This window comes from Semicossyphus pulcher, unplaced genomic scaffold (genome assembly GCF_022749685.1).
Source record: "Semicossyphus pulcher isolate SPU_LCO1_2020_fin unplaced genomic scaffold, fSemPul1.0.p SCAF_20, whole genome shotgun sequence".
Classification (NCBI taxonomy): Eukaryota; Metazoa; Chordata; class Actinopteri; order Labriformes; family Labridae; genus Semicossyphus; species Semicossyphus pulcher.
Genome location: NW_027211694.1, coordinates 19101581 through 19128056, shown reverse-complemented (window position 1 = coordinate 19128056; position 26476 = coordinate 19101581). Strand labels below are relative to the sequence as shown.

Here is a 26476-nt window from a genome sequence, read left to right as displayed (position 1 = left end):
GATGAGATTTTTGTAAAGCAGTCATATTTAAGCGTCTTGTCAATGGGCTGCTAAAAAGAAAGAGGAGGGGGGGGGGGGGGGTGATTGAGAGAATCAGCAAACCCCCAGCAGTGCTCGGCGTTGTAACACGACGCTCGCGGACTTGCCATCATCACATGGCAGATGGAAATTTCCACTCAGACTCCTTGCTTGTTAAATGGGAAGGGTCTCCAACTCTTGTCTTCACTAGTCCGCCTCCTCCCCCGCCTGCTGCAGCTGTCCGCCACCCTCAAACAGTCGGTAAGACCCAAACACTTTACTTTTAATGTTTCTTTTCATCTACCTGGTTAATTCTGACTGCCATATTTGGCGGCCTGGAAGCGGGTAGTTTAATTGTGATTATTTATTGGATTTGGCAGACGCTGCTTGGAGCGTAATAGCCTAATTAGAAAATGTAACAAAATAAAAGCATGCCTATTTTGCGCGTGAGTTTAATAGTTTTTTAAGACTTGCTTCTGTTTTAAATACTTTTTTTTAAGTGCATTCTTTAACTATTACATAGAAGAGAAGCAGCAACAGTAGCCGTGTGTGGAGGGTGTTGCCTGCAGTCAATAGAAAGCAGCGTTAAGCGCCAAACACGCGTCTTTATTTATAAAAGAGAATTACGCCTTATTTTAGTGCGAAGGTGATAATTTAGCGTCTGGCTGCTGCTTTAAAAACACACGGTTCCTCTGAAGGCACTAGTTGATCATATGGGCTGAAACTACTCTTTTGCATGTTGTGTTTCTGTGCATGCTTCCCTGCCCTGCTGTGCTGCCTTTCCGCCTTTACTGAGAGAAAACACAAAGGCGACTATTAGTGTTTCCAGTTTGCATCACTCACGCTGCCTGCTGTCTACTTATAGTGCGTGTGCAACTTATAAAAAAAGGAAATAAATCAGATTGATAAGTTTGGATGGATAAACAGAGGAGATGTGTGACTATATGGCTAATAGAGATGGTGGTTTATGTAACAGCAGACAGCAGCATGCTGAGGGGCAGGGCGCACTGAGGACTAATAAATATGTTATGACTGCAATTATAGGCTCAAACTGCTGTCATGCACTAGGTGGAAATAATGTGGAAAATTGTTTTATTCATTTTAACTTGCAGCAAAAGTTTTTGTCTTTCTCTCAAGCCAGGTTGTGCATTTTCTTACCTCATGTTATTGTCGAAACAAGGGTGTTCCTCTTTGATTCTGTGACAACTCAGTAATGTCTCTGAGGAATTTGACAGTAAAATAGAGCAGTGTCACTTCGTCTTGAGGGGGATTTTCCAAAACGTTCCTCTGTCTGTTGCTTTTAAACATCTGCTCAGTTGTCACTCTCACTGCTGTAATGCTTTATGTTCATCCTCATGTTAAACTGCATTAACCCTGAAGCCGCACAGCCTAATTCTGGCCTAAAACTGTGGAAGGACTTAAAACAAAGCCTAGATTCAGCCAGGAGAATATCTCCGCTTTTGCATATTTAAGTTGTGAGTTCAGTTACAATCGTGGCTCTTCTGACTGCTAAAAATACCCGGTTGCCACACAGTGACTGTGCTTGAACACTGACAAGCCCTCTCTGCCCCCCTGTGCACCTTACTTGCGTAACAGTAGTGTTCTAGTGATGTCTTCACTGAATGAAGCTCCACCTATGTCTCTGTCAAAAGGTTTTTTAATTATCAACAGCTGCAATAACAGCAAAGTGGATGTGTTGACTCTGATGGTGTTAGAGATTTAAATGTGCATAGTTGAACTGCGTCATCCACCAGACTATGCACCGATCGGATAACGCAGTTTATTAACCCTGAAAAACTTTGTTTCCTTCTTCGTTGCTTCAGAACAGTGGCTTTCACAGCAAGTTGTGTTCTGCTGCTACCATGGATGTGTTATGGCAACTACCAGTTACTTCTGTCTGAAAGCAGCAAAGCAGAACCGGCTTTCGGTTATATATCACATGATGACAGCAAACAACAACAGTCCTTTGTTTGGTTTTTAGTCGGATCAGTACTCAGTGGCAGATATGCAAATGTCGGTACTTGGAGGGAAAAATTATATGAACATCTGGGAGAGGAGATTTTTAAAAATAATAAATAAGATTGATATTTCTAATCACCTCATGCATGTTTTTCTGCATTCTATATGCTCATGTTTCCAAATCAGCACTTATCGAAAAACATTTACACTGATATCGATATATCTACAATAGGCCGATATCGTCCCAATAATATAAATATCAGGCTCTATTTATAATCCCTCTATATTAAAGGATCACTCAAGCTATTAAAGTATAATTTAAAAGATTTTCATTTAAAAGTCTGTTAAGTCACAATCTATCACTGAATTAGTTAACACAATGGTGATTGAGCCCATGGCCCACTGATGAAATGGTATGTGGTATGGTATAAAGATGGTATGTGATTGTCATGATTGGATGACTCCTCGCTATGGCAACACACAACATCAAAGCCCCCGCTACCTAATGTTTTTCCCCAAAGAGAAGCCTCATCAGTCGTACTTGTTACTACTCAATACGATCTCAGAGCAGACCATCATCATGGCTGCGTCTGTGCCAAGATAATACAGATACATACTTTTTGAACAGGTTATATAAATTGGCCGATAATATCATTATTAGACGGGCTGCTGATACCTTGTCTTTTCTCTTTATAAAGACCGGATACTACAGAGAGTGCTGTATCTTTGGTGGAAAAAAAGTGACTTGACTTGCCTTAACTAAGGACTCGACTGTACTTGACTTGACATAACCTGTGACTTAACTTGACTTACCCAAGAAAAAAATGACTCGAGACTTGATTGAGACTTGGACCAAGTGACTTGAGACTTACCTAGGACTTGAGCAAAGATGTCTTGGTCACAACACTGGTAGGCGGAGCTAAGCGGCTGCTTTCCTGTTCTGTGCAAGTGTTGCGAATAAACAGGAATCTACTATGGCTGAACAAACAAAGAAAAGATCGATGACTACAGATACAACTTCAAAAATAAGTGAAAATCTACATAAAAGAAACAAACTCGGCGCTCAGATGAAGGCAAACAGTCTAAAAAGGAAAGCGACCGTGTGCTCCCGCAATTTATCGGTATTGGTATGGATCCTACATTTCCCAGAATTCAATTTCGCAGCATCTTTAATTTGACCCTGCCTAACTGGTACATACCGACGTCTCTTAATCTCCACAGCCCAAGTTTGCTACGTAGGAGTTCTGTTGCAACTCCAAAGTCACAAACTTATCAAAGCTCGCTCCAGAACCACAAAGATATTATTCAGCTTTGTGACTGGATGAGCAGTTCTCCAAACGACCGGTAGACTGACTTTGAAGTGCTCCTTTTTGTGGCCCCAGTGTTTTAACATCTAACCTAAGCCTCTTCAGTAACTTTCCAAGGCTGCAGGTGAGGGTCGATACCAGCACAGGTTTGAACACCTGTCAGCAGGGCAGAGCTCGGCTGTGGGCTCTCTGTCCTCACTGGCTGTCAGGAGACCTGTATGACACATGTAGGTCAGACCCTGAGGAGCAGCTGCACTGTTGAAGCGCTGCGGGTGCTGGCTGATGTAACTTAGAGCGTGAATGAGCCAACGAGCTGCGAGCCAGATGCAGAGTCAGTTTCAAAAGAGTGGATATCACTAACACAAAGACAGAGTGAGGCAGAGCCACAAAGGTGAGAAGCAGTTGGCAGTTTTCCAAAACACTGTCAACATGTTCAATTGAAATCTGAGAAGGTGGCACACCGTATAATTTAAGAGCAGGTCTATTTTTACCTGCACGATTGCATAATTCAGTAACATGGAATGTGCATTGAGGACACTCTTCAAGTTCGCAAAGCAGCCACATACATCCAAGCGTACTTCATTATGTGGACTGTTGTTGATCCGCGCAGGAAAAAGTCCCCTTTTTTCTCTCCACACATGGTGGCCTGAGGTCAGAGGTCTGCAACAGGGGTTCAGTGCCCTGCTGTAGATCCTATAAACATGGTGGGTTGTTTGCCGACACAGCTGCTTGACCACTGAGTTCACTATACTAAACTTTTTACAACCTGTGATTGCTGTAGCGAACGAGGGTTACAATAATTAGCTGTCATATAGAGTTAAAAGAACATTAATTAGATGGGAATCCACCTGTTCTATTATGAGTGACCCTCAGACATCAGCTCAACCCTTTTATTTACAAATCCATTAAACGTACAGTTGTTTTCCTTGTTAATCAGGTGCAAGTAGTCTTTAAGCTCCTGGAATTGGAACTGTAACGTCTTAGAGCTAGAGCACCTTGAGTTTCTTTTCAACCAGTTGTGAAATTATATTGAGCAATGGACTGAGTCTGCTTAGCATGACAGAGAATTTCCTGCTTCATGCTGCAAGGAAGAGTTTTAAATGCAGTAAATTGACTTACATGCTTTCTGGCCGAGAGTACATTAAATATAAAGCAAACACCAAAGGCTATGTAGCTTAAATTAACCTAGCTTAGCATAAAGTTTGGCTGCACTTTCATTTTAAATGATGTTGTTGGCAAAGTAATTGTGATAGAATAATTGTTGCGCCACACTCCATTTCAATATGATTGTCTTGTTTTGTCTTGCGTTATGATTTGAGCAATCACCTTTCCTTCAAAGTGGTGCACTTCACCGAAGATACTCACAAAACCCTCATCATCTACGAAAGAGCCCAAATTTACACAAAATACAAAAACATCCGCTTACGTCTATCCGCCAGAAATCTGAGCCACAATATATGGCAACATAATTCAGTATTGATAAGAAGGCCAATCATTAAAATCTAAATGGTAAATGGACTGCACTTGTATAGCACTTTTCTAGTCTTGCGACCACTCTGAGCTGCTTTTTCAGTGTCTTCCCAGCTGGCAGGGAACGTTCCCATAACATTGGCTAACATTTCCTACAAGTTGTAATTACGTTTTAAAGATGTTTATCATTTCAAATCAAGCTCATGTAACGTTAAAACAAAACGTTTTAACTGCAACATTCTGAGGATCTTTTCAGGATGTTAGTTTGACCTGAACGATCAGAACGTGATTTATAATATTTTCCTGAAATGTGATTTGAACATTCTCACTGCAACTTTCTGAAAATGTTTTCAGAGAGCGTTCTCCAACTATTAAAAACATTGCACGTAACATTCTCAGAACAAAAAATTTCCAGCTGTGTTACCCAAGGACAGTGACATGTAGACAGAGGGAGCTCGAACCACCAACCTTCCGACTGAAAGACGACCGACTCCACCTCTGAGCCATAGCCGCCCCCTAAGGCCCCTAAAATCTACCTTAACAATAGTCAGTAATTGGGGGAGATGACGTCATTACAGTGTCCAGTTATCCTACTTCCAACATGGTGGCATGCCAAACCCGACCAGTGCCAAAATGTCCCACAACGGGCCTCTGAATGATCAAAGCAAGCGAGGTTCATGGTCACTGACACCCACGCTGTGTTGTAAACAGACACACAAAAGAGAATAAAATCTGAACACAGGGCGTTCTTATCATCCATCTTACATAATTAATTCAAATGATGAATTCACACTTACATAATACGCTTACTTTTAATGACCTGCCAGAGATTGAAGATGTTGGAGGTGGCGACATGTCATAGTGACAGTCATCCTGTGTATTGCCCTCATAAGTTTAAAAATGTGCAATGTTCTGTACAAAGTGTTCATACTGATTTGTTTAAGTTGGCCAGTATTCAACACGGTGCAACAAAACTAGTACATTATTCTGTAAATGTGTCCTGCTGACGTAGCGGTCTGTCCCACATGCTTTAAAGCCAATGACATCTTTGTACAGGTGACTCAGATAGTTGGCGGTTTGCTCTCAAATTACCCTTAGTGTTGTGTTTTTGTGGTGTTCACATGGTGAAAAACAGTAAACACTGAACCTTCTGTCCTTTCCATGTTGTCAAACAGAAACTAAAGTGTTGTAAATCTGGGCGTTTGGAAAAAGGTTAAACCCTGGAGCTTAAAAAAGGAGTGTAGGTCGTTACAGAGCCAGATGCTGCCGTCATCATTAGCGTACATGAGTAAGCAGATCAATACTCACTGATAAGATGAAATCAGAGAGGGTCTCCAAGAGCAAGTTCACAAACAAGGTTAGGACACACCAAGCTCATGTACAAAGGGCCAGTGTGGTGTTTACTTAAGGACAACTGTCCTTTCATGACACATGACGGCACTAAGTTTTAGTCAGTATGTTTTTTTTCTTTAGCTCTGACCTCTCTGCGATTTGTTGCTACCACATTCTTCAAAGAAATTCCCGTTTGCCTTTGGGATTATCCTGGAATTTTAAAGTGACAGTGTCTCGCATCAATCAGAAATCAAGATGCAGTCCAACGCAAATCTTTGTTTTTCTACTTTCTGAGCATTTAAAAAGATTTATCAGAACAAGATTCAGTCAAAACTTAAATACTGAAACACATAATCATTAGAAAACACTGTAGTACAGAATGCTTAAAAACACTCGGTCTGCACAAACTTACGTAACAGAAATGTGGTGGGAGAGAAAGTTGAACTCGTGTTAGTCCGTCTGAGTGATTTCTCGAGGGAGTACTGCACTCCTATCACTTCTACTCGAGTTTCATACCTCCATAAATCTTCGCTGTCCAAGCTCAACCAAAAGGCATGTGCCGGATCATTGGGCTCCTTTTGTGCGTTATAAAGGGAGACACTCTGCTTCAGTTCAGTTCTTGGACATTTCTTTATGATGCGACTTGTGTGGATTCGTATCTTTGGAGATTTCGATTTTATCAAAGAGAAAATTTGCACAATGCTTTAATGCTTTTTAATTGCAATCACATACTGATGATTTTGCACTGTCCTGTTGCAAGTATAGAAAGGACCAACTTTTCTATATCATCTCCCCCTGCACAGTTTCATGCTAACGCCATGGTCCCAATTGGAAGAATCCTACTGACTGCTCCTTAAGTTTTGTGCTAACATTAGCATGCTAACTTACTGAATCAAAATGGTGAACATGGTAAACATACCTGCTAATAATCAGGATGGTGGCTTCCCCATTTGTTAGCATGCTGACGTTAGCGATTAGCTCATATTACTGCTCTCAGAGAGAAAGCTTCTATGGTAGTTTGTGAGTCCAAGAGACAGATGTGAAGCTCATTCAAAATGTGGAGTTGTTATAAAAGAAATGGGCAAAACACAAAGCCTCTTAGTGCCATAGCTTTTTTTTTCTAATACCATAACTAACAAACTGTAACTGCAAAAAAGCAGCACAAAATGGCGTATCAGGTGTTAAAACTCGCCTGCAGGACCTGTCAGGAGGTAAATGATGGCCCTGGCTGAAATATTTGCATGCGTGCATTCCACGTGTGCAGACTTCAAGGGTTCAGCTGGAAAACCAAAAATATGCTGAGGCTGAATATTAGCCAAAAATACACCTCTGAATTTTCCAGCCTTTCTTCTTGACCTGGTTTATCAGCTGTATCAGAATTAGTAAATTAATCGGATAACTTCTTGGTCAGGTGTGGTGTCAAACAAAAAGTCATTTAAAATTGAAATCTACTGGAAATATGTTTTTCAACTCTAACCTTACTACATAAATGACCTATTTATTTCTTGGACAGAAACTGAGTTGTCTCATCGTGCAACATATAACAAATTGCTCCCATGTGGAAGCAAAGAGACGCATCATGTGGCGGAGCGTGTGCGCTCACTTCAAAACAGATGTGCGTGGCTCTCTGCCATGTATGATGCGGTCGTTTCTCTGCAGCTCCAACATTTGCCACCAAAGTGCTACATATTATGACCAAGCACAGTAGCCACATAACTCAATGTACTGAATGTAACCAGCAGCTGTAAATCTGTCCATGACATGCTTCAGTCGTAGCGGTGATTGGCTGGGTTTGGTGGAACCACTTACATAAGGCTCAGGGTCACGCAGTGAGCACTGCAACCTTTTGAGTTAGTCCACCCTCTAACAAAGTATCTCTATCTGATATCCCTACAAAAACATTGTCTTTTGGCTTTTTTGTGTGTCGGTAAAGTAGGCTGGTTTAGGTAAAGAATGAATCATAGGTCCTCCATTTCCCATGAACATCTACATTTCTGCCTCCAAACTGCTTTTGTACATTTGCTTTATGGCTTCCAGTGGAGGCCTGTGGTTGCAATATGCAGCTCCCATGACGCGTGTTAATTTCTGTAACTGAGCCAGTGTGAAGCAAGCATGCCTGGAGAAGTTTCCAGAACTTTTAAGCACTCTGATTCATGACCACGCCAAAGTTTTTTAAACGGACTGTCTACTTTTATATTTAAGAGTTAGGTGTATTTGTTTTCTTACAGTCAGATATATCAGATGTGTTTTGTGTTCAAAATGACCAATCTTAATGCAAATGTCCTGAAGCTTAATTCAAGAAAAACATTTCATAAATAATGACTCATAGTCACATGATGTATGTCCCATTGTATAACAGTTGCCTACTTGAAAAGAAGTGCACAGAGCTGATAGATTTTACACGCAGGGGACAGAAATATCTGTCGGCATGGGCCTGTGAAATTCTTAAAGAGGCCACCTTGCCTTCAAAGACTTTACTAGATATGTATTTGTATTAGAGCAGATATTGGTTGCCGTCTGCTCAATCAATCACCAGCACAGCTCTGTGTGGTATTTGCAGCCAGTCGCATGAGGTTGAGAGGTACGGGCTGAAATTAGAGGCCTTTAAATTCTAACTCTTAGTGATCACTGACAGATATGTGAGGCCGGCCGCTTGCATAATACATGCTACATACAACACTGCCACGTTTGCCTTTCAAACAGCCTTTCACACATGCTGTATTAGCATTGATACCTAGACCTCGGCTGATACCTGGTACACCTCCAATACCAGCAGGACTGTAAAAAACATATTTTAAGCGATTGCTAACATCTTGCTAGCTTTGACTAACATAACACTCTCAGCTAGCACGGCACTGATGTCGTTTATTAACATCACACGATAATAGATTTGACACCTGTTGTTTTTGTGCGGGCTAATAAATATTTTTATGGGATCGGTGCATTGACTGGCGTATTTGCCGATGCCGAAAGTCGCGTTTTAATACCGTTATCCGAACAACCTAGCTAGCATAGACCACAAGGTCAACAACATTTGTTATTTGTTAAGTTATTCATTTTAGTCAAAGCTGATTAAGTTGTGAAAAAGGTCACTCGATAGGGTGGGATGATTCAGGGAAAGATATATCATGACCGATACTTTTCCAGAAGAATCCATTTAAGCAGGGTCAGCAGTGTTTCTAAAAGTCTCTAGCATGATTCCACAGCAGCGCAGTAACGAACAGCGACTTTGCCATTTAAGTTTGAACCAAGCACAGCAGCGTTAAATCACCCCAGTGTGTGTTTTTACACACTGCTCCAGCGTTACATGAGCAGAACAAACAGGGCAAGCGTCACATACATGGCACTGTTCTGTCTTGCGGGCTCTGGCGTTTACCGGGATGCCATTTCGCCTCTGTTGCTACCTTGGATGCCATCTTAGCGGCAGAACAACTTCGCCCCACCGCTTCGCCTCTGTGCGTTTTACATTAAAGACAAGACAAACAGTACCACCTTGAACTGGCAATGTAAAAGGGGGTTTCTGTTTTACGGGCTCTAGAATGCTGGAGTAGTATGGTTTTGGATGAAATTGTTTATGTGGGACAGATTTATTCAAACTGTCAAGGTACAAGTTTTAGGTCAGGGTGTCATGTGACTGATGTTTTGGTCCAAACGGGGAGGTTATTAACCCCTTGAGCCATGACGTGAAAAATCCCCCTTGACCTTATGTTTACCAGCCGAGGTCAACCGTCCTTTGTTATTCTCCTACTACAGAAATGAGCACAACAAACATCACTGCCAGGGACTAAGCCAACGATGAACAGCTTTTTACAGTTAGTAGTGTGACATTATCTCCAGTGATTATTTGAGTATTACTGAACACTGATCTAAATGTATGAACTTTTTCACTACCCAGAAACAGGCTCTGGAAAATGGAGCTAAGCATCAAGTGAACCTGAACCAAACAGTCCAAATGTCTTGGCAGGCTGCTGCAGTAGGTGGACACTGTCAGTAAGATGACAAAGTTTGACCAAAACACTCATACAAGAAGGTTTGGTTCATATATTAGGCAGAGAAAAGTGGGTACAACAATGGAAAACATTATCCACATTTACTGGAAGGAGTGAGAAGGAAAGTGAAAGAGTGGGAACCCCTACAAACTTACAAAGTTAGCCCAGCATTTTGAGTGAACAAGTGAAGCTTTAAGTCTTCTTTAAGAGAGACCCTTTACATAGATACTTACATGGATGATAAAGATGCAATATATGTGAAACTTGACAATGCATCATGTCTCAGTTAAGCAAAACTAAAATAGGTCAAACAAATGTCTAGAGCCCAAGCAGAGCTTCAAAAGCCCGGTTTTCCCCAAGAAGCCGTCAAAAAAAACATTAATATTCAGTCACCTATCAAACTAAACAAGAGAATGCAGCAACTTTCTTCATTTGGGAGGCTTGAAAAGTCACTTTTATGCACAAAAATTAACCTATTTTCTGTGGATCTGCTTGTTGAATATTCAATAATTAGTTAAGCGCTGACATATTTGCTGTTATGCAAACATCACATGCTGAAGCAATGTTGACACTTTTCAACTGGCATTTACTTTGTAAAAGAAAAAAGATACACCAATTCATATGGATTCAAACTGGCTATTTATCAATTCTATATTGGACGGATATTGCAGCTGAGTTTGAGATATCTGTGTGCCCCTTTAAGTTTTTATTCTACCGATTATAGAAAAGGTTTCTGTAATACATCATCATTTCTGTCTAATTGTTCCTAATCAGTACGTTTTCAAGGAAAATCCTGCTTTAATAAAGGAGGTAATAAAATGAGGTTCTACAAACATACAAAGGAATTATCAGTTAAATATGGTTACTTTCCTTAACTGGGCTTAACTCCTTAACTTTGACCTGAAAGAGAGAGCACACACACTCCTTTAGCTGCCTGCTGTTTCACTCGGAAGTTTGTGACCTTGTGACCCCCCAACCCCCCAAGCCAACCCCCATCCTTTTTTGGTGTGTCGCAGGTTTGGCTCAGGCACAGCTTTCTAGTCACAGGTTATTGGCCAAGTATGTGTGTGAAGACCCACACAAACACACTTAAATGACTGTGACGCCATTTAAGGAATGTCCCCGCAGCTGCAGAGAAGATCATGGTGACAAGTTTATGCTTCTGGGAATTTAGCTTTCTCTGCTTTTCACTAGGCTGTGTTGTTTTGTAGGCATCATTGTTTTCCTTAAATAGCAACACATACTTGGGCTTTAGGTCAATTGAAAACCAGTAACTCAGCAGCGCCTTGTTTATTTAGCTGTAGTAGCAGCTCTGTTTGCATGTTCGCTAGCAAGTCAGGCTTTGGTTGTTTTGGTGTAGCTGAGATTAATTGTTGTTTTTTCCTGGACTAAAAGCTAGCTATTAGATTTTAAATAATATTCTCCCTCTCACAAATGAGAACTCAAACTCAAAAGGAGAAGATTAATTCTCAGTTCAATACACAGCTACAGCTTTTGATCTGGTAACATAGCCTAGCTTAGGTCAGCTAATGTTAGCTTAGCAAAATGTAGGTTAAATACAAGATTACACCTCATTTTATTTTGTAATTAATGTTAATATCTCCTTAAAGCAAAAATATTAGATAGCAGAATACTGTGTACAATATTAAATTTTGTCAGTGTCAACCAGCGCTTGTGTTAGCATGATTGTAAGCCGATGTAGATGTCAGAGAATTTGCAATAAAGCTTGACTTTTCCAGGGCTTAGCTGTTGTCTATTACATTTTAAGACATGAAGTAAGTTGCTACAGCCTTATCTTGCCTAGTACAACCAGTAGTTTATGGCTAATGTTAGCTAACATTTTAATTTTGGGCACCATTTTATAATTGTCACTTGTGGAGGCAGTGGCTGATGTTGAGCTAAAGTTTTGAAGACCTGCTTTATAGCATCTCTATCACAGTGAACTGATACAATATTCTGAACTTATTTGAGTCTTTGAGCTATGAGAAATGTTGGTTGGGTCCATTGTTTCAAACATTACGAATCAGAGGAAAGAGTAAAAAATGTGTCAACATCCTTACTACCATCATGTTGTTGTGATAGAAAGTGAGAACCTGGAAGTCTGATGCGGCTCTCGATAGCCAGTTGAAAGACTTTCAACATTTGGTACTTTAGATTCTACCACATATATTTCCTTTCATGTTTTATCCGTAACCAAAACAAAAGTTTTAAAACCTGTTAGAAACTCAATTTTTGTGTTTTTTTTGCACATACATGATTTTCACTCAGAAGATTTTAGATTTTAATTTTTTTTTAAATACTTACAGCACAAAAGTTGTTGGCAGCTGATTTAACAAAAAGGCGGGTGCCTCACCTCACATGCCGCGTGTGTGTTTTCCTCCAATGGAGAGCTTTACAAAGAAGACAGAGATAAAAACTCATCCCTGACATAAATATGACCTTGGGCACAGCGACATCTCCAACGCTGTCCTCTGATTGGTTGGCCGGTGGAACAGCCTACTCTAAAGCCACTGACAGTTGCCCGCCGACACTCTTTGGCATCTGCATGTGTGGAGCTGCGTGTGCAAACAATTGTGCATGTGCCGTTATTGGTACAGAGGAAGCGCTCCATTCAGTGACATCAGAAGGCGTTTTTAACGTAGATGTGTGTGTGTGTGTGTGTGTGATCAGTTCGCTGGTGAACCAAGTGTTGCAAGCAGCCCCATGCGACCCCTTGACCTCTCATCAGTCCACCTGCCCATTTAGTTCTCTACCAGTATAAAGCTGGATGGTCGTGGTCACATGGCATGTCATGTGATCACGTCTTGAAGCGACCGGGGGTATTTAACAGCGTTGGTCCGCTCTTGTGTTTTCATTCTGATGGTGGCTATGTTACAGATTAGATTCCTAAATTCTCTTTGTCCGTATGAATCATTTATCTATCTATCAGCTGTATATGTTTTACTCTTTCATAAGAGTTTAGATTTGTATTTGAAGTGTTTGTTAGTTTAGACTTTTTTAGTTTTTGTGGGTGTCCTGAATGACATCTTTCCTTCCGTCGCTGCTTTGGCCTCCTTGGATATTTCTGTGGCTGCAGATGCGTGTGTTTGTGCGTGTGTGTGTGTGTGTATTGGGGGAGTTATGAGGGTGCTGACGACCGTGCTCAAAGAAGGAGGGGTCTGAGTGAACTCTATTCATCCTTATTGGTCGACAGAGGTCCTCCCTCCTCCCTTTTAAAAGCCTGCTTTCTCACCTGAGTTACAAAAGAGCTGCAGCTTCTCACAGAGTCACTTGTCTATCATCTTTATCTTATAAAAAACACATTTATTCTAAAAGAAAATAAAAGGACAAATCCTGGAATCTCCTTAAGGAACTTTTGATTAAGTGAGTATACCTGGTTTGCATGAAAAGTCTTGCTCATACTTTGCATGAAAAATAAGATTTGGAATATAAGCTATATGTTTGTGGGTTTTTCATCAAGGATAGAACTTTAGTTTTTATGGAGCAAAAGATTTTTCCTCACTTCACTTTTCTAGCTGCAGCAGGGTGTGTTTGAGGAACACACGGTTTCTTTTCCCCCTCACAAGTCAAGTAGAGTGAGTTTCTGCTGTTGGCCTAGCTGCAAGGAATTTCTCTCTCAGGTGGTGGCTGATGCAAGAGTTTGTTTGGATGAAGGATGTATGGGGTAGTTGGGAGTGTTTCACAGAGCGGAGACCTGAGGTTTGAAGAAGATCAGTTATAAAGCACGGTTTAAAGTGGTCTTTTATTTTGAAACTTTGTAGAAGTTCAGCATGTGAGCGTTAAGGTGCTCTTTCAGTGTTTTTTTTGTGCTTTTCTGTTTGCATGTAATTATTATTTTACAATGAGAGTCTGGTCTGACCACATAGAAACTATGAGATATTCTCAGATTTAGCTGAATAAATGCATGCAGAATTATTTTTCTAACTGAACCTTTACTTGTTTGATCTTTTTGTCCTCAACTTGCCGGATCCATAGCAAAGCTAGTTAAGTTTGTGCATGTGTTAAATGTATTTGCTTACTTGCTGCAGCTGCAAAATATACAAGATAAGTTTGGTTGCTTTGCTTGCAATTTCCTGTTTCTAATTTTTAACATTCACTTAGTGCCAACACGTTACATCGAGGGTAAATCACTGACTCAAATCTACTGTGAGGTGTTTTTACCTGGTTATGACTGATCACTCTGTTAGAGAGTAATACACCCACATAGAGAACAATAAGGGACACAATAAAGAAAAACGAAAGTAACTCACAGTTGCTTTAAGTAGTACTCAACAAAAGCGTGACTCAGGATGGTTTTCTACATGAATTAATGTTGGGTGTATCGTGGATTGCTGGTGCTCACTATTAAATAAAGATCAGGTCAGTATGACTTTAAGTGGTTATTTCCCACCCAATAGATCAGGTGGTTAAGGAATTTTAATCCATAGTTCTTCTTTTATTCATTATATATGATCAAAGTAGCTGGATTTCAGTTAGATGCAAAAATATATAAATATATATATAATGTACTTTTTTGAATTACTAAACGTTATTACTGTACCACTATTGTTAATTTTTTTTACCTGTTTTATGTTGAAACTAAAGAAAGCTGAAGTTGAATACACTTGAAAAAGCTGAAGAAGCTAAGTGTTGTGATTGTGTTAGCTAGCATGTGGTCTGACGCACACTTAGCATTCAAATGGACAGCTGTAAACTGAGGTGTGAAGACATCCAAGGACACTCTGAGGACACAATGGCATCTAAATAGTCAGGCCACTTACGGAAGTGTCAGTCTGTCTGAGGACAGTACTCACATGCGTCTCTTGTCTCTGATATGTGATTCAACACTTTGGTTTCTAGCCGTTCTGTATTCGTTAGCATTGGTTTAGATTCAGAATGCAAATGTGCTCAGCAGGCTTCTTGTACAGCTGTGTGGTCATGTGCAAATTTGGTCTCTCTTAAATGAAAACAGGGAAATTTCCAGCAACAAGTGGTCAAGAGACCAGCCATTGAGCTCCATGGCACGCTGCCACACGTGTGTGCTTCTATGTTATGGTTGTAACAACAGCAGCATTAAACCAGGGGGCTTGTGAAGCTAACAAAGTCAGACAGGTTAATCCTTTTGGCAATGAAAAGTGAAGACCATTCTTCGTTTCACTCTCGCCACAGAGCAGACAGCGACACCGAGAGATTCTGGTGTACTGGTGTGTGTGATGTGGTTGTTAACGCTAATGTAGCCGCTTAATCTCTGTTGGCTCAAAGATGTCAGGTTTTAAAAGCATTCTACTTCCGAAGAACAAGATCCCAGACAAAACGACAGCCTATCCATGACTTCAATATTATGTAAAAGAAAGTTTATCTTTTGGGTTAAACTGCATCACGGTGGAGAGTTTTGACACCTTTGACATTGTTTGTAGCTGAAAGTCTTGTTGCAAATGGAAAGTCTTCTGTGACTGGAAAGTGGCATGTTCACTGTAAACACTCCACACATTGCGATGCAAAACTCCTGCTGTGAAACCACTTGCGTCAGTAGAAACTGTTGCTTAACAAGCATCCATTGGTATCTTTTACCAACGTACTTCTTACACTACAGTTTTTATGTCACTACATTTCTGCTAGAAATATTGTTGTTTTTTTAAACAGGAGGCTTTGTTTGACATTTACTTTGCAGATCAATATTTACACTTAAACCCAATAATCAGTTTACAGAATGTGAGTCATTGTTAAAATAAGGTTAAACAAGCTGATTGTAAAGTACCAGCATTGCTATGGGGCAAGTTTCCTTCCCATAACAGTCAACAGTACAGGCTTCTTAGTATACTAAAATAATGAGTGTCATCTACAGAGATATATGCTGTATGTACGGATGGGATACATTGGCATTAGATTATGGGTCAATTTGACTCTTATGCCTGTAGGCTACAACGCTCTAGCTAGCAGCTGTGTAGCTTCATATTGAAAGCATATAAAGATAATAAATGCCGATTGTCTCTTTTCCCATTGCCAGTGGAGTATACTCCTTTCGGTCTTTTCTGCTGCGTCACCATCTGACGTCACAGACAAGTCAGAAACAGGGTTAGTAAACAATAGTACGCACAAAGAACTTACATTATACTCTTTGGTAAGCAGCATTGAGGCCAGTGTCTATTACTCATTCAGTCTATTTATCAAACTCAGCACCAACAAATTTCTAACGCTATTTGAGCGGTGTTTGGACGGAGTCGGGCAGAATTTGTAGCTGTGCACGTCATATCATCGCTCCGGAAAGGGGCCGGAGATAAGTGTGTCGACACAGGTTTTGAGTTCCCATCATTGCCGATTGGAGCCGAGGCGATAATTCCCCAGGTCTACTGCAGAGTCATTTGACCCGGGTCTGAATGCCGATTGTAACCTTTCCCACTAAGCAAAAAAGCCAAGTGTTAGCAGGTTTTTTGACCAGTGGGAAAGTGGCTGTACAAACAAACTACATTCTTTTTCAACTATTTAATGGTAATTTAAGAACAGAGCATTGGCTCTCCAGCCTCAGTGCTCAAGTGAGAAACCTTAGCCTAGCTTAATCCTCTGTTTTTAGCTGCTTAATTCCTGACCTGTCTTTAGCATGTTTGCTACAACATCTCTTTATTCTTTGTTGTTACCTTGCACCCCCATACACAACAAGGCTGAGCACAATATTGGGATTCTTTCTATTTCCAAATGGTTAAACTCTTTTTGAACTTCGCACCTAAACATTCAATTGTTTTCTGGCTGCATTTCAGAGCTAAACTTTCCCCTGTGCTCCTTTTGTGTTTGACACCTCCGCTGTGGTTTTATACTTGTTGGTGGTTTGTGTTTTCCTTGTGATGTCAGTGCATACCACTTCCTTTCCGTCCATACAATCAGCAAGCTTCTTTTGAGTGGCAAACAGTATCAGAAAAAATACAGGCTTTGTTTACTGTCTTAGATGTCCTTCTTAAATGGATAGTAATGAATGCTATGGATGGGAAATGTAAGTGGGTTCCCCCTGTGGTGGTTTTTTCTTTAATGTCAGTGGGTGAGGCTCAGCAAACGCACACAACAAGGCGGGCTGTTGATGGAGGCGGTCAGGCGGCCTCATGAACTCATTGCATCCTTGACCTGATTTCAGGGTTTGTTGATTTACCTCCATACAGCAACCTCTATACATTAACATCGGCTTGTAACGTAATAAAAATGTCCCAAACGAGATGAATTGGTATTTTATTATATATTGTATTCGAGTAACAGTCGAGTACTGCTGTAAAAATCAAGCTGGTGTAAAAAAGGAATAGCAATAAAGCTAACAAGACCCTGCTAGTGCTGGTGGAGCTTCATGAGGCGCAGAGGTTGCATCACCTCCCAGCTTTCCTCTTCAAGGCAACATAACAAATAGACCCTCAGTTCCAGGAAATGGGACGGACTAGTTTGCAGACTAGAGGGCCCCATTTCTCTCTGAAGTGTTCTTCACCAAGGCTAAATGTCTCCTTTGACGCCAATAAGACGACACAATGCAATGTGTAGTAATCTGGAAATTTGCATTCCTGTGTTGAGTTTTTATGAAATTCTTAGACCTGGGGAAGTAGCTATTGTGTTGATCATCAGAACAGGCGTCTTCTAGACCATCTCAGCCATTGAAACTGTCCTCTAATGTTTCCTCTGTTCTTTGTTTTTATAGGCAACAAAGGTCCAGCAGAAGTTGAGGAAGAAGTGCATCCCCACCCTTTGAACGCTACAAACCTGAAATCGTGAAAAGAAACTTCTTTGCCCCTCATACTGCTGTGCGCCACTATGCCGGGAGCCGTGGACCGTATGGAGCTGAGGAAAGTCTCCACAGAGGCTGATGATGACAGCACCGACAGCCTGGACGACCGCTTCACAGAGCCCATCGACTCTGAGAAGGCCACCATCGACAGGTCAGTAACCCTGATGTCATGTTTTCCTGCTTCTTCCCTGAACGTGCTGGCACTACAGGAACATATTTATGACAAAATAGAGACATTATGTAAATTGAAAAACGTTTTCCATGACAAAGAGAAGCCAAGTATATCCTGCTATGTTCCTGCAGTAAAATCAGGATTTTTAAGCAAGTCAAGAGGACAGATCTTACAACCCACTTTTGTTTTACTGTAATAAAGTAACTGCATTGCAAGTATTAAAGGAGATATTCTCCCCTGGGAAAAGCCACTGTCAGTCAAAGCTGGTGTTCTCCGTAATCGATAGAAGCAATAATATTTGAAATTGGCGCCATATCTTTGGAGAAAGTTGTACAAACAGCTTGTGGTTTCGCCTATTCTACATTCCTACAACACCCAGCATGCATTGCGACCTTCTCTCTGAAAGGAACGGCCAAGCGAGAGACGTTGTAGTGAAATACATTCGTGTTCGCTGCAGGCAATGGCTCAGAGCGGTACAGAATCCGAAATACGACGAGAATATACCGGTGAATCGTCTAAAAAATCGTCGGATCTGCAGTCTACATTTTAAACCTGAAGATTTTGAACGAGACATGACATCGGAGGCGGGCGTCCTAGATTGAGAGAGTGTAATTCAGCAAGCTCCCAATGTAAAATGCGTCATCTGGCGGAGGTTTTCCAGGGCCCATTGGAGAAGCGGATAGCGTCCTCCAAAGGCATAGAGAAAAATGGCATTTCCATAATGGCGTTAGCTCCCCATAATAACATGATAGGACTGAGGTTGCAAATCGGCGCACTGGCCCTTTAATCAGACTTCAACCTATGACCTGGTTCATTATATGCATGAAAACATAATCTCTGTTAATTTGCAAATAGTCTGACGACCAACCACAAGCACTTGACAGCGGTGTGTATTTGGAGCAGACAAGATGATTGATTTTGATGGGATTATTTATGATCTACTTCTGTATTAATGATGCAACAGTGCTAAATCACATGAAGGTGGTGATTGGTTTGAGGTGGCATGGTTTAGATTTTTACACTCTCTTAATAAATTTAGGACGCACCGACACGCCGAGCTGACCTTAAATAACCAGCACCGGCAGCTCAGCTGATCCAAACTGTTTCATCATCATCGTCTGAGGTTACATGTTTGCTCTTGAGATTCACACAAACACTACTGAGGGAACAGCCAGCCTCATAAAAGTTTATATAATACATTGCATCCATTCCCCGTTTAGAACTGTTAGCTCTGTGTGGTTTACATGCTGAAATGATTCGATTAACGGTTCACACTTTTGTCTAGCCTGTTGTCTTATTTTGTTGAATTCTAGGTTGGCCCTTTGGGAAGAAAACTCTGAATGAGTGTGAGGAAATAAATGTGTTTACTACTAAACCTAAGCCTGTACTTTTCAATAAAAAATGTCTTCTTCTTTTCATGATTATGGTGTATTATTTTAGTGCTCTGTTGTATTTCTTGTCTTTTTAAATGTATTTTACTGATGATTATTGGCTTTTTTTGTCCTTGCAGTCAATTTCTGGATGACAATGAAGACGGAGAAAGCCAGAAGTTCCTGGCAAACGGGATGATGAAGAAGAAGAAGTACGAGGAATACCATGAAGAATATGTAAGAGCGTTTAAAGTTAACATAGTCAGTGTGTGTGAGTCAGAGCAAAGGGTTTAAAAGCACTACAGAAGGCAGTCTTACTTAAAGTTGTAAGTTATTGAAGCGTATTTTTTGCACTCACGAGAAACTTTCCAGAAAGTGTGTGTGTGTACGTTTCGTCTGAGGGAAATGACACTTTCTTGGCGTCAGTCGGCGGCAAACTTAAAATAAATGTGGTACGCTCTCAGACTCTGACAAACCAACCCTGTAGTAGTTTACTTCCTGTTATTTCAAGGGCGTACATTTATAGTCAGCCCCGTCACACGATGGAGCTTGAGAGCAGCCATGAAAGTCATAAGAGGACAGAATAAAAGTATGTCAGCAAATCATAAATTACAGCTCACATAGCAGCTTTTCCAGGTTAGAGTGACAGTGTAATTTATTACAGTTTGTATTTACTCATGGAATTAAAGTATTGCTTTGTTTGCTGCACACTTCCAAATGCTCGCCTGGTTAAAACATTAGACAATTACATCACTGATTCCAGTTATCTGAGACTGATTTTATTTCAAAGGCAGACTTTGTTTGTCTCTTTTCCTCATACAAACCTTTCTCATCCCTTTTTTCTGTGCAGCATCCTGGCCACACTTCCTTTGGGATGTCTGTGTTCAACTTGAGCAACGCCATCATGGGCAGCGGCATCCTGGGCCTGTCGTACGCCATGGCCAACACTGGCATCGTGCTTTTTTTGTAAGTACCGCAGGAGTTAGAACAAGGATACCGACACAAACCACATGTCAGGGTGTGTACGAGAAATAGTGTGGCAGAGCAATTTTGCAGTGACACAGAACTTGATATATTTCTTGGCAACGTTACAAAAGCCCTTCAATAATCTGCAGGTGTAATCAAACACTGGTTTTAATTACCATCACATAATTAAATAATGTCTTTCACATGAAATTATGGAGCAATTTTAGCGACAGGAATGTCATTATTGGCTATACAAAAAGACACAAGTACAAGGCGTTTTACTTACAACCGCTGCAGACAGATAATGAGGTTTGGTAAGTCATTCTGGCTGGAACCTGTAAGAAGGAATGCCATGATGTGTAAGTGAGGCCACAAACTGAATGAGTCATGAGTGAGAACCATTGTAATTACCAATACCAAAACAAGACAGTCTGTTTCATGTGTTCTAATGGTCTATTACAACTATGAGACCATATTTAAAGTGTGCTTTGTCAAGAAGATATAAATGTTTTCTTGATTTGATTGACATTTGAAACCGTCAAGTCTACATCCATGCTAACATTTTTGTGAGCTGTTGTCAGATGCTAAATGCTAACATGACAAAGTTTACATGCTAATGTTCAGTTCTGCAATTTGGAGTGTTGATATTAATACATGTCCTACACACAGCCAAAGCTATGATTTGAGCTCAAAGCTAATACACAACACATAAACAATGCTAACATGCTTATACTTTAAGTATACAAAGTTCACCGCCTAAGTTTCGCGTGTTAGCATGCTAACTTGATAATTAGCACCAGCACTAAAAGAGAAACAGCTGAGGCTGACAGAGGTGTCACAAATGTTACAGTTATTCTGTCAGACACCGAAGTATTCGACACATTTAAATGTTGGTTTAATAAAAGTACTGCACGAGGTGTCGTGGCTTTAGATAAAGAGAGGCCATGAATGTGTGAGCATGATATAATCAAATAGTCACATTACAGTCACATTACCACCTAGAACACAGAGCCCCTCTGCCAGACGGGAAATGTTTGACCTTCTGCACCCGGTACCCTCAGTTCATCTGCCATCCATCACTCAGCTCTGTGTGTCCAGTTCATATGTGTTATCAGCATTCATGGACGACTCGCAACATCCAACACCCGCACTGTCACCCTACACCCCTCAATCCCACCTCATGCAACCCCCATCTATGCCCCTGCTGCCCCATTAGCAGGCGATGTACAATATCTTACACATAGAAAGTGTCCCGTGTCTGAAGCTCAGTGTCAATGGATTAGAGACCCTTTAAAATAGCTTTAAGTAAAATGATCAACTCTATACTATACTTTTCCTCTAAACCAACACCTGCACAAATCTTCTTTATTCTGTTGCTTAAAATAATAACATTTTATAAGCAAGCTGTAGAAGTAATGCTCTGTCCTTCAGGTGTCCCCCTGGTGACATACTCTCTGCTATCTGAAGCATGCAACAGATGGATGCATTGACGTGCTGTAGCACTGTTGTGACACCGCACTGGTCATGCTAGAGCCATATAAAAGTCACGTGTCTCGTGAGACGACTCCCCCTCCAAACACACAAACAACTTAACCGATGCACACGTCCAACAGCTGCAGTGTGACGGCGCTACTTTGATGATCTTTATTTAAAAGAGAACAACTAAAAGCAGCCACATCAAAGTTACTTTGATCAAATGTATCTTTGTAGGGGTGGATGACCACAGAGACGTCTAACTGTCTGATATCACATCCATCTATTCTCTCCATCTCTTCAAGTAATAAAAAGCTAACTTAATTGTATCATCTCTCAGTTTTTGCACTGACAGCTGACATGTGATTTCTCTCTCTGTGCAGGATACTCCTCGTGGGCGTGGCCATCCTCTCCTTATACTCGGTACATCTGCTCCTTATGACGTCGAAAGAAGGAGGTTGGTATTTATTTCAAGTTCAGCAACCTCAAACAGACTCCAAAAGACCAAATAACACCGACAGATCTTTTTCTGTAAAAAAGTGGTTCCCAAACTGGTACTGGAGCCCGACAAGGGGTGTCAAGGTGAATTAATGCTGATCACCTGACAATTTTCTTATTTTTTTGCGTGGGGCTGTAAAAACTATTCTTCACCTACAGCACCGGAAAAAAATATTAGAGACCACTCCAAATTTCCAACTTAAAATCCAACTGAAACAGGTTAAAACACAAGGAGAGAATAATCCACAGGGAAAAAACACAGGAGACTTTACGAACAGTTTGACAAACGACAAACTACCACAGAGAGAGGGGAAGACAGACTTAATACACTGGGGGTGTGAGGCAATCAGACACAGTGAAGACGATCAACATCACAAGGGCAACATATGACAACTGTCTGTTGTTGTTTCCATCGTTCTCCTCCTGCAGGATCCCTCATCTATGAAAAGCTGGGAGAGAGAGCATTCGGTTGGCCCGGCAAAATGGCAGCATTCGGATCAATTATTATGCAGAACATCGGAGGTAGGCAGTGAATTTGTGTGTTATTCTCATGTTGATTTAAAAATGTCATATGAATGCTAAAGCTATATGTTAATGTAATGTAGCAAAGTGTCAAAGCATCCTCTGTCATGTCCCTGCCGTCCTGCAGCCATGTCCAGCTACCTCTTTATCGTCAAGTACGAGCTGCCCGAAGTGATCCGAGCCTTCTTGGGTTTAGAAAAAATCTCTGGGTGAGTGTGCGCGCTTGTGAAGATCAATGTGTGTGTGCTCAGTGTACACAGTGTGTTAACTGACCTCATTTTGACCTCCCTGCAGTGAATGGTACATGGATGGAAACTACCTGGTGGTGATAGTGTCGATCGGAATCATTCTGCCTTTGTCTCTCCTTAAAAATCTGGGTAAGGACTCACTCTGCACGAGTATTAGCTGAAGTGCTATTTTGCCTTTAAACTGCATAAACTGTAAGCTGTACTTCAGATACTTTAAGATACTGCTACTGACTTTCAATAGGCACAAATTCTTTGCAGCTGTCTCTAATCACCTCCACTTATACCAAGAAGTAAAGTAACACTAGTGGACCTCTTAGTCAGCTCCAGCAATTAGCGCTTACCGTAATACAACACTGCTATTAGGCCTTTAGTCAGCTCCTCACTCCATTTATGAGGGCATGAGTCAGTTCCCCCCTGAACCAGCTCAGCTGCACGCTCAGCCCACTGCCCGGATTAAGTAATAAAGACAGTTCCCCATAAAGAAGTAGAAAACAGATTTAAACCTTTCTGTCTAGTTTAACTTTATAAATAACAGTTAAAGTTGTTTTTGTAATTCTCTTTCGATGGGTTTTAAATTGGGTAACTTTCCTTCCAGACATTAAAGGCTTCATTTAAATGGCATCTCTAACCTGGACGGCTGCTCCTTTTCCATTTATTTGTTCTATTTAAGGATCTGGGTCATGACCTATAACAGGATGTGATCTGCATCTAAGAATAGTCAGCCAAATTAATTGATGCCAATATTAAGAGACAGAACAGAGTGAAGAGTTGCACACGAAGAATAGCAGCTATGGCATAGAGTAACATCAGTATCTGGTATCATTGCAGCAGCTTTTTTATATTTATCCTTCAAAACCTCCTCTGGCTCCCCGTTCATCAAAGAATCCGATTCAAAATCCTTCTCTTCACCCACAAGGCCCTCCACAATCTTGCCCCCTCCTACCTCACTGACCTCCTTCGCCGACAGATCTGCCGACGCCAACCTCCTCAAACCTCTCACCCGATCCAAGCACCGGACTCGGGTGTCCCCCAACACCTGAGACACTCTCCCTCTCTCCCCTCTTTTAAAACTTCATATGAAACCCACCTATTCAAATCTGCTTTTAATCTGTGATCTCTAATGATGTCCTAACTTTTTCTTTTCTTTCTGTACATATATATATTTAACTGTACGTTTGTACTTTGATTATATTTCACTGTATATGCTTTAAATGCTTTCTTTGTTATCGTTTGTTTTATCATGTTAAGTGTCATTGAGTACCTTTTAAAGCGCGATACAAAAAACATGTATTATTATGTTTATTATCATTAAAATCATTTCTCTCTTTAGGCTACCTGGGCTACACCAGCGGCTTTTCTCTGACCTGCATGGTCTTCTTCCTTGGCGTGGTAAGTTCAGCTGTTTAAAGCTTTCTAAAATCATATGCAAAGTGTGGGATATAAGAGGTGGGTGTAGCCCCATGGTTTCAAAAGACAAAGAGGAAATGATTATGCATTATTGTTTTATCGGCCAGCAGGAGGCAACTCTGCAGATTGCTAAAAGAAGTCAGATTGGATGGCAGCAGATGAAATATATTTATTACCTCAGTGAACATTTAAGCAGGCTTGGGAGGGGTACTTTAAAGATACTTCTGCAAATCTGCAAAAGAAGACAAGAGAAAAGAAATGTCAATACTTTTGTAATGCGTGAATGTTACACAATTACTCCCCAAGCCTGTATATAAGTAATACATTTAGAGTGTCAATCACTAGTTTCACGTCTTCTTCAGTACAGCATAATGCTGATTTTGTAAATTATGCTCTGCCAAGCACCACACGACAGAAAGACAACTTTAGGGGATAACTAGAGGACATAATGGAGCTAAGTTAGAAGCTACAGAGCCTGATGTGTCCCTTAGGCATCAGTGTATACTAAGACAGAGCTGAGTGGAGAGTAAATATTAGACTTACACTCCCCTGGGTGTCAATAAAATCAAAAGTAATACTAATGTCTGCTTGATATCTAAAAAAAACCAACAAGAAATTTGATCATATGTCAATGTTGTATTTAGAACTTGTTTCTGCTGCCCCACAGTGGTTTCATTCAGCAGTGACGTTAAGCTAACCAGACTATTAACATGCCAACCAGCTAACTAATAAGGTTGATGTTTGACCCTGTCCTCCTGTTGCATGGGAGGTCACAACCTCCAGTATAGCCACCACAGGGTGTGTTACACTGTCTGAGTGTCCTGTTTAGAAACATGTGACTGTAGTTCACTCATTTAGACGATTACATCATAGAGAAAGAGATCTAACGCACATCTGAACAGAAATTAATCTAAAAATGACAGAACTTCTACAATACAATCTTTTGTGGGAGGCAGTGTTTGTAGTTTTTATCCAAGTCCAACCTATACAGAATAAAATAATAATAATAATAATAATAAAATTAACCCATTACCAATATTACAACCGATATATTTTAAATTTTTGAAGGACAAACTTGGTGGTGACACATCTAAATCACCAGAATCATTGTATTCTGCGTTATATTTTCTTACATAAAGTTTTTAAAACATCTGTGATATACTGATTTCCATATCGGCCGCTAATATCCACGGACTGATACATCAGTCGGGATCTTTGAAAAACGTAACATGGCTTGATGTTCTCTTCCAGGTGATCTACAAGAAGACCCAGCTGCCCTGCCCTCTCCCTTTCTTCTACCACCACTCGAACCACAGCATGAACGGCTCAGACGTGACGGGGTTGTACCCGCAGCTAAACAGCTCGGCACAGATGGATTTCTCCCGGGCCGATGTTTCCCCGGCAGTCCACGGCACCCAAGACGCTCATCACTCCACCGGCGTCCACGTCGAGCCTCACCCCGATGACGAGGAGATGTGCACGCCCAAATACTTTGTCTTCAACTCACAGGTACAGTGGCCTATAGGTTAGCTTTCAGTAAGGTGCAAACTGCCACTGACTCTCCACTGCTATGTGTAAATATTGGCTTTAAAGGGTGTGGCTTTTAAAATGTAAGCCTTGTGAAGGTGTGTCATTTACGCATAGGCTCTTTATTCAACCATTTGAATCAGTGCAAAAGTGAAAAGAAAGAAGTTTCTCAATGCTAAATTAAACTGTTAAATTTAGAGAACACAGTTAAAATGTTCATACATGAGGACGGGATAAGACAGTTTGGTTTACACGTGGCCATGCATCTTACAACCTGCAAATCCAACAGAAAAAGAATGCCAGGTATTCGCCAAGACATGTTTGGTCAGGGTGGAGTGTTCAGGGTGTGATTTGGCCTTTTGTCTGTGTGAAGGGATTTTGTGTCTGGGCCAAAGCTCAAGATAGGAATACGACACAAAGCATGGAAACATATATTACATTCACAGAGGGACATAAGGTTCACCTGCATAAACTTGATTCAAT

General features: G+C 40.9%; 1 protein-coding gene across 2 annotated transcripts in view; it reads left to right on the top strand.

Annotated features, from left to right (window-relative positions):
- Positions 1–259: 259 nt before the first annotated feature.
- The window catches only part of slc38a4 (solute carrier family 38 member 4), a 40764-nt gene continuing 14547 nt past the window's right edge, over positions 260–26476 (top strand). The window contains exons 1-10 of one of the 2 annotated variants that reach the window (XM_069670890.1): positions 260–279; positions 17724–17961; positions 19493–19589; positions 20203–20318; positions 22175–22248; positions 22719–22811; positions 22939–23020; positions 23106–23188; positions 24390–24448; positions 25718–25975. In XM_069670890.1, coding sequence (XP_069526991.1) covers positions 17837–17961; positions 19493–19589; positions 20203–20318; positions 22175–22248; positions 22719–22811; positions 22939–23020; positions 23106–23188; positions 24390–24448; positions 25718–25975 — 987 coding nt within the window. In that variant the 5' untranslated portion in view covers positions 260–279; positions 17724–17836. Of the gene's footprint in view, positions 280–13377; positions 13439–17723; positions 17962–19492; positions 19590–20202; positions 20319–22174; positions 22249–22718; positions 22812–22938; positions 23021–23105; positions 23189–24389; positions 24449–25717; positions 25976–26476 lie in introns of those variants that run through there. The other variant, XM_069670889.1, reaches the window with a different exon arrangement.